Here is an 8,719-nt window from a genome sequence, read left to right on the forward strand (position 1 = left end):
AAAAAAAAAAAAAAAAAAAAAAAACTAACACTGCACAAAATGCTATACCATTTCTCTTTACAGTGGAACTTTTCCTTCACGATGGTGCAGAAAAATCAAGAGCTAGCTTATACTTTCTTTGCTAAAACCGATGACATGCGTAGTAAATGGATTGAAGCAATTTTACTGTCACTGTGAGTTCAAACTGCTACTGCTGTTCCTCCGTTTCCCTAATGGTTTAATTTTCTTTTCCTTTTTTTAAAAAACTTTAATAATTACTGACCTGGAGAGAATAAATGTGTGCGTGTATACGTTTGTGTGTGTGTGTGTATGATGATAGACTCTCACATTGGTTTTGCCATGTTGAGGATCCAACAACCTATTCAGTTTGTTTAGCTTGGATGTTCAAGTCAGGTATAACAGTTTTAGTCCCTGGATAATTCCAGATCCCAGATTTCTGGCTCTGCATAAGAAATGCTCTGCCCTCATCAGTGGAATACACTCAGATAGCTCATAAATACAAATATACATATATATTTATATTTATGTGTTATCTGAGAGTATTCCATTGATGAAGGCAGACCCATCAAGCCAAGTGAAATCGTAGTTGTGGCCGATGCTGGTGTCGCATAACTGGCACCCATTACACTCTCAGAGCAGTTAACATTAGGAAGGGCATCCATCCATAGAGATCATGCCAAATCAGACTGGAGTCTGGTACAGCCCCTCAGCTTGCCAGCCCTGGTCAAACAGTCCAACCCATGTCAGCAATGACAACAGACATTAAATGATGATAAGATTATATATATATATATATATATATATATATATATATTTAACTTGGAGCTGGTGAGACCATAGTCTAAATGGGGTCTCAGTACAGGTTTTGGAATGAGTGAATGTTTTTAGGCCTCCATTGATCAATTCAAGTCATGTGGTTGTTTTTTCTATGATAGCTCCATCAGTTATTTTATTGTTAAGTTCATGTGGAGGAGCAGACAGGATGCTGGCATCATTTGTCAGCATTCAACAGTATAGTATTTCAGTGACAACATTTATCACATTAGGTGGTAACTGATTTGAAAGTGTTAGGTTGCATCTAAGTTTGCATGACTGACATGAATTTTAGTAGGTTGTGATAGCTACAGGCAGCAGAGATTATATAGTCTGTCATTGCATGTGGGCCAGCTAGGTCTTGACTGCTGTACTGGCCTATTCAGGTTATCAGCAGCCGAGTCAATGACATCTAATTGTCTGGGGACTCCGCTAGAGTATCAGTCACCCAAATGATAAGAAATTCATATCTTGTCACTGATGCCGTCTTCTGTCTTTGGCTAAGACACTGAAATTTCTATAGGTGAGGATGGAGTGTATGAAGAGGTGACACAAAGACCTGCACATGTATTAGGTGTCATGTGTATATGGATGTCTATCTGCAAGTATGCATGAGTGGTTGGATGGATGGATGGATGGATGTGTGTGTGTGTGTGTGTTTGCACGCATGCAAATGAATGCATGCATGCATGGATGGGTCTTTATAAGAATATATGTACATATGTATGTACATATGCTTAGATGACACTTACTATGTAACAGAGACTAAGCCATTGAGGTCAATAAAAATAAACCCAGTAAAGATAGAAAAGATGAAACCAGTGTCTGAGATATTGCTCCATTGAGAGTTTGTAGCATTCTATAAGACAATCCATTTTTAAAAAATTTTTTGTCAATTGCAGTGATAATGTTCAACCAGCTGCAGGATCTAGCTATGTGATGCATACTTTTAGTAAACCTAAAGAATGTGATGTGTGCGGTAAATTGTTGAGGTAAGTAATGAACCTCCTAACTTTAACCCTCAATTACCCATCAACTGTTCAAACAATTTTTGTCTTTATATAGTCATGCCTGGAATACTTTCAGTCACAGATCCTTTTCAATGACAGTTGACCCGATATTAAAATTTGTCATGCAATATCAAGTATTGGTAATTTTGGTGAATTCTTCTAAATTGTTCTTTGAAATTCTCATTACAGAGGTGTGTTTTTCCAGGGTTACCAGTGTCAAGGTAAGTCCTAATTAAACTGTATTTTTGAACATTTTTACACTTTGTTTCTTTAATGCTCTTCTTTGCATCGGTGTGGTTGCCAACCATAAGTAGGTCTGGGGGTGTATGTGATAGTTAACTCTGGGTAAACAGTGTCACTTATGAAAACACAGGTTCAGTACTGAGGGAAAATTGAAAACACAATTTCTTTGTTGATGTTAGAGACCAACCACCTGCATTTTACCATGTATGTATGTGTGTATTGCATGACCCAAGATTCATAGTCTTACAATAAAAAGACATGAGACAAAGGTTGTTCTCTTAATGACTTATGGCCTTTTGGTTGTGAGCCATGTTCTCTAAAGAGAATCATGACCCCAAAAATGATCTTTAGAACAAGACTAGGTATATACTATTATGTAGAATGAATTCTGTTGTTGTCATTAAAAATATTGTTTCAGTGAAATATTCATGTGAACCTCTATTTCTCTGTTTAGAAACAAAAAAAGCTGTTCACAAAGAATGTATTGGGAAAGAAAAGAATGGTAAGTTATTAAGTTTTCAAATCTCTGTCTCTCTCTGTACTTTATGTTAATATTATATCAATGTCATTTGAAAATAGTTAAGCATTATTTTGGAATTGAAAAGTATGTTAAATATCTGATTATTGTTGAAATAAAGGAATGTTCATTCCATACCAAATGTAATATATTCAGCTTAGCCTCACAAGACCCTGTGTTAGTGTTGTTATTTTATTCAGCAATGTATGTGTTTTAAGGAAAGACGTGATCTGTGTATGTGTGTGTGTGTGAGGGATTGTTGTGTGTATGTGCTTGTTTTATTTTAACCATGATATATTTGAACCCACACTTGTGTAATCGAAAAATGTTGAACAGATACATAAGTTGATGTGACCCTATGGTGGACGTGCAGTAGATAGTGATAGCAGGACGTTTGTAGTGTGGCTTTACCAACAAGATGTTTGTGCCACTTGATATCAAAAGACTATATTATCTCAGAATAATGTTTTGAGACAGAAAGAATGGAAACTTTTTTTTAATTGCTTGTTGGAAATCTGAGATATGTCTAGGAGTCAAGACGGAATGGTTAGAAAAGAATGAACTAAGAACAGTTACAGTGGATTGTAATCATATCTCGATCCAGGAATCAAACTCATTACCTCATGATTGTGAGCCCGACGCTCTAACCACCGAGCCACGTGCCTTCACAAATATACAATATTAGTATTGTGATTATAGTGTATTGTAAAATATACAGCCAAAAGATTGGGTGTATATATAATACTGTAAATACACACTTTGAATATATATTTAGTAATCTCATTACCAACAGCATATTTCAGGCATTTAAATTTAGACATTTTCCATTTTTTCACTGACAATAATTTTGTTCTATGCTTAAATATATCCATTCTTTTATTTCCTTTCAGTGCCTCCAATACCTCCAAGAACTAGTAAGTATCTTGTTTTGCCTTCCTTGTGTGTGTGTGTGTGTGTGTGTGTGTGTGTCATACATATATATATATAATGTAATGTCCATGTGTATGTTTATGTCTATATACATGTATGTTGTTTGTGTATACATGTTTGTATGCATATGTATACATGTATATATATATCTGCACATGTGTGTATTGTTGGTACTACACATTGCTATGGTTTCACTTGTACCAGATTCTTGGCAATATCATTTGTTAATTATTTTTGTTTTTGGCATCTTTAAATTTCATTTATAGCAGTGTGGGTTGAAAGCATGGTATTGATTATTTATTTGCTCTGTTAGAATGTCTAAGAGACTTTTGTAGACAAGTATCAGTTGTCTAAAAATGACCGATTCTATTACTGTGTACTCAATTTGCTGAACTGTTTTGCCTTTTACAGGTCATGTTCGCTCATTAGAAGAATATTTAGGAATCCCTGCACCTCCAAATGAACGGACCGCTTTAAAATTCCAAAGTGACACAGTTATTGAGCTTCTACAGAAATCAGATGAATGGTGTCGGGTAAGTATATTTGTTCATACCTGTGTCTGAGTGAGTAGAAATAACAGTGACAGTACCAATGTGTGAGTAGCTATAGCATTGCTGATGTTACTGTTACATTAGCTGGTGTGGTTGTATCATGGCAGATGTGACTGAAAATGCACTCCTGGTGTGACTTCAACATTGCAGGTGGGAATGTAACATTGATAGGTCCATAATCACAGATGTATAGGGATTTATTCATTTTGACAGTTACGTTTTGAAGACAACCCACCTCTCTAGATGGTGTATACCTGCATCTGTGTGTTTGTGTATGTGTTTGAATATATGTATATGTGTGATTGTGTGTGTGTGTGTTGTCATTAATGAAATATTTATTCCATTCCAGGGTCGGTTACGTGGAGATGAAGGATGGTTTCCAGCTCGGTCAGTTTCAGATGTTTCAAGTCGGGTACGTATGTCTGTCTGTCTGTCTATATGTCTCTACATAATACTGCAGGACGGTGGTTGTGATGGTGTAAATAGTTGCTGTTCTGTACTGGGTAAGAGTTGGACAGTATAGTTCACATTACTATATTCCTATGACCACAAGCATGGCTGGATTGTTAAAAAGCTTGCCTTGCAATCGTGAAGAATGGGATTCAATTCCACTGTGTGGTGTCTTGAATAAATGTCTTCTACCATAACCTTGGATTGAGTCCAGTCTTGTGGGTAAAATTAAGTAGATAGAAACCTTGTGGATGAACTGTATCTGATATTAAAATAATCCATCCTTGTTATTCTTAGTGACATATTGGTTCTCTCTGAAAATTAAGTTAAAGGTGTGTATGTATGTGTGTGTGGATAACTTAACTCCTTTCATTAAAATACAAAGTGGATTGTACTTGTCTTCAAGAGCCAGCCTTGTCACTTTCTCAGTTATGCCACCTCCCCCAAGGGCAGCTTGGGGGAGGTGGGAATGAGTCGATTACATCGATCCCAGTGTTCAACTGGTACTTATTTTATCGACCCCAAAAGGATGAAAGGCAGAATTTAAACTCAGAATGCAAAGACAGACAAAATGCCGCTAAGCATTTTGCCTGGTGTTCTAACAATTCTGCCTGCTCGCCACCTTTAAATAATAATAATAATAGTTTCAAATGTGGGCACAAATCCAGCCATTTTAAGGAAGGGAGACATTGACCCCAGTGCTTGCCTGGTACTTACTTTATTGGTTGTGGAAAAGTTGACCTCAGTAGAATAAGCTAGGAAAAAAATACCATTAAGCATTTTGTCTAATGCTCAAATGGTTCTGCCAGTTCACTACCTCTGTAGTAGTTGTAGTCATAGTAGTGGCAGTAGTAGTAGTGAGGATGATAATAATGGTAATTTAAGATACATTTAATATCTTCAGACTAAATTTTTCGGTGGAATGTAAACATGTAACTTCATTCTTCTGCTCACAGGGACGTATAGTAATCATTATATTTAAATGGAATAGCAATTGCTATTTAAGCCATGTAGCCTGACTACATTAAATTTATCTTACATTTTCTAATACATGTTGTTTGTACATGAATATTTGATAATAATGATAATGTGTTAATATTTATGATCAACTTCTGCAACTAAATGACTCAGTTTCTCTAAGTGCAACTACTGTCGTATGCTGATGTTTTTCACAAGGGAAAGCTTTGGTAATGTTTCTGTTTCCAGTCTAGAACAGCATGTTATGAGAAAGCATTTCCACAGAAAGCAACAGAGAAAGCTCATCCTACAAAATTTCTCAATGGAATTAATCCCTCATCACAAGTGAAGAACTTAGCATCCTATCCTTGGTATGTATAACACACATGCATATGTGTGTGTGTGTGTTTGCCTCTAAACCTCTTGTATAAACCTTGTCTATCAATTCCTTTTTCAGGACCATCATCGAAAGACTTCATACACTGAACATAAGCTGAATGGCCACCATCATGCTATTACTAATACTACAGAGCATGGCAACAATCTACCTAAGTTTGACACCTCTATGTTAACAAAATACCCTTGGTATGTACTCTCACTCCTCACACAATCACTGCAGGCTCACTAGAATATTTCAGTATTCCCATGAGAACATTTCGAACATACAGGCTAAAACTAGAATATTCTAACATTCCCCACTAGAATAGTTAAATATTTCCCAGTGCAGTATTCCATAATTTGTTATTAGGATATTTCAGCATTTTCCATGAGAATTTCCAATATTGCCCACTGGAAGATTACATTTCAACATTCTCCAATAAAATATTCCAACATAACATCTAGAATATCTCAGTATTACAACAGTCCTATATTCCCTATTAGAATATTCCAATATTCTCACAAGCAGTATTCAACACTGCCCTCATCTTTAGAAACTCTTTAGATTTTATTTTTAAAATGTTCAATTCAATTCAATTTGATCATAATTACAAAAATACAATTAATCAACTGGTGAGACTGTAACATCTGACATCTTGACTGTCTTTCCAAGAATTTCCATAGATATCTAAGCTATTTCTATTAACTAATTCCTTTAATAATATTCAAAGTCTCATAAACTCACCCAGCACAGCACTTTGTCACAATTCTTCTCTTTCTTCTTTACTTAGTACTTATTTTCTTGATTTCATAGCGGGTGGAAGACAAAATCAATGTGAACTCGAAAGGATGTGATGAAGATGGAATAAAATAACACAGGTTATTTTTGTTTGGCAGATCTGTTCTTCTACATCTCACACCCCTGCACACACACTCGTATAGTGGACTTATGGTAGAAGACACTGACCCAGTGCCGTAGTTTTATATTTAGAGCAAAAGTTTGCTTTTGACTCAACTCATTTACAAAATATCTGTGTGGTGGTTCATATTCATCCATCTATATTTCACAAATGACATCATGTTTTCTGTTATCTAACTGCAACAAAATGGCTTGTAATTTTAAAATAAATTTCTCCAGTGACATATTCACACTTCCATCAATCACTGTAGAGTTATTTTGGGGAATTGTAAATGTCTGTACACTGTTATCATATTTACATTTTGTAAGTATATTTTTCTCAATAAAATGAGATATATTGAACACTTTCACTATACATCTCTGTAGGACTAGATTTTTTTATACAGTAAGATAGAAAAGCGGAGGTTTTGATTTACTACATTGGACAAATCCAGTGCTATGTTGAGGCCCTCATTCCTCTTTTGATAAAGCTGATACCTCAGAATTACTCTTTTCAAAAGCGGAATATATTGGTTTGCTGAAAGGAAGACAAAAAACTTCATTAGAGATGTTTAGTAATGACACCTGATAAATCGGTAGGGAGAGAGAGAAGGGAAAATGGGTGGTGGGTGGGCAGAATAGTGAAGAACAAAGGTACAAAGGTGGGGCATATTGTAGTACATTAATCTTATTCATGACCATGATTGTTGTTGCAATAAATTGTTTTGTAACTGGGATTATCACTACACAAATATTTTCTATAAACATGGCTCTCATCACAGTAATTGCTTCCATAACCTCTTCTATTACTATAACTATCACAAGTGTATCCTCTTCTATAACCATTGCTATCACTACATTAATCACTAAAATAACTTATAACAGTTACTATCACTGCAACAACCTCTTCTGTAGCCCTGGTCTATCTTTACAATATCTTCTTTAACCATAACTATCCACTTCATTAACCTCTTTGGTAATGATGGTTTTCACTTCAGTAACATGTTCTGTAACCTGGGCTATTAACTATATTAACTTCTTTAACCATGATTATCACTAAATTAACATCTATAATCATGGCTATTGCTATTTTAAATTCTTCTATAACAAAGCTATCACTACATCAGCCTTGTCTATAACTGTGCTTATCATTTTCTAACTTCTTCAGTAACCATGACTATCATTGCAGTTAAATCTTCTATAACCATCACTATCGCTAAAGTAACCTTTTCAACATCAATTGCTATTAATATATTAACACTTCTCTGATAGTGACTATCCATATATCCATCCGTAACTGTGCGTATCAGTTCAACTTCCCTCACCTTCAGAAACCATAGCTACCAGTTCCTCAAACTTCACTTCAATCAACTTTATTCAGACGTATAACCTTCCTACTAGTTGTTACCTTCCAGTGACCCTGCAACCCTTGTGTTCCTTTCTATTTCACTTCTGATTCTCACTTAACCTCCAACTTCATCTTCTTTTTCCTGTTACACCGTACTATTGTTGTTTTTGATGTTGTTGTTGTTGTTGTTATTAAGTACCATCAATTAGCAGAATCAGTGGAGCGATAGACAAAATGCTTTTGTGTTAGATCTCTTTACATTTATTTTGAGTTTAAATCCCATTGAGATCAGCTTGCCCATGATTGGAAATTTATCTACTGATTGGAAATGTATCATTCCAGTGATAATATAATTTCTAACATGGACACAGAGTTAGAAATTTGGAGGTGAGGTGGTCTTGTCAATTTTATCAACTATGCTACTTTTGTTTTAGCTACCCTAGAGGAATGAGATGCGAAGTTGACTCTGGTTGGATTTGAACCAAGAATCTAAAGAGCCATAACCAATATATCACAAGACATTTTGTCAATGATCTAACAATACTACCAATCCACTACTATAGTAATGGTGATAATAATAATTGCTGTTATATATATATATATATATATATATATATATATATA

At 35.2% G+C, this 8,719-nt stretch overlaps 1 protein-coding gene across 9 annotated transcripts in view; it reads left to right on the plus strand.

The window, feature by feature from the left end:
- The window catches only part of LOC106879297 (protein vav), a 109,668-nt gene that overhangs the window by 89,690 nt on the left and 11,259 nt on the right, over positions 1–8,719 (plus strand). For 8 of the 9 annotated variants that reach the window (XM_052975517.1, XM_052975516.1, XM_052975509.1 and 5 more), the window contains 8 exons: positions 64–173; positions 1,716–1,805; positions 2,013–2,044; positions 2,521–2,568; positions 3,474–3,497; positions 3,925–4,046; positions 4,414–4,476; positions 5,929–6,056. In XM_052975517.1, the coding sequence (XP_052831477.1) occupies positions 64–173; positions 1,716–1,805; positions 2,013–2,044; positions 2,521–2,568; positions 3,474–3,497; positions 3,925–4,046; positions 4,414–4,476; positions 5,929–6,056 (617 nt within the window). Of the gene's footprint in view, positions 1–63; positions 174–1,715; positions 1,806–2,012; positions 2,045–2,520; positions 2,569–3,473; positions 3,498–3,924; positions 4,047–4,413; positions 4,477–5,720; positions 5,843–5,928; positions 6,057–8,719 lie in introns of all 9 variants that reach the window. The other variant, XM_052975510.1, reaches the window with a different exon arrangement.

This window comes from Octopus bimaculoides, chromosome 21, assembly GCF_001194135.2.
Source record: "Octopus bimaculoides isolate UCB-OBI-ISO-001 chromosome 21, ASM119413v2, whole genome shotgun sequence".
Taxonomy (NCBI): Eukaryota; Metazoa; Mollusca; class Cephalopoda; order Octopoda; family Octopodidae; genus Octopus; species Octopus bimaculoides.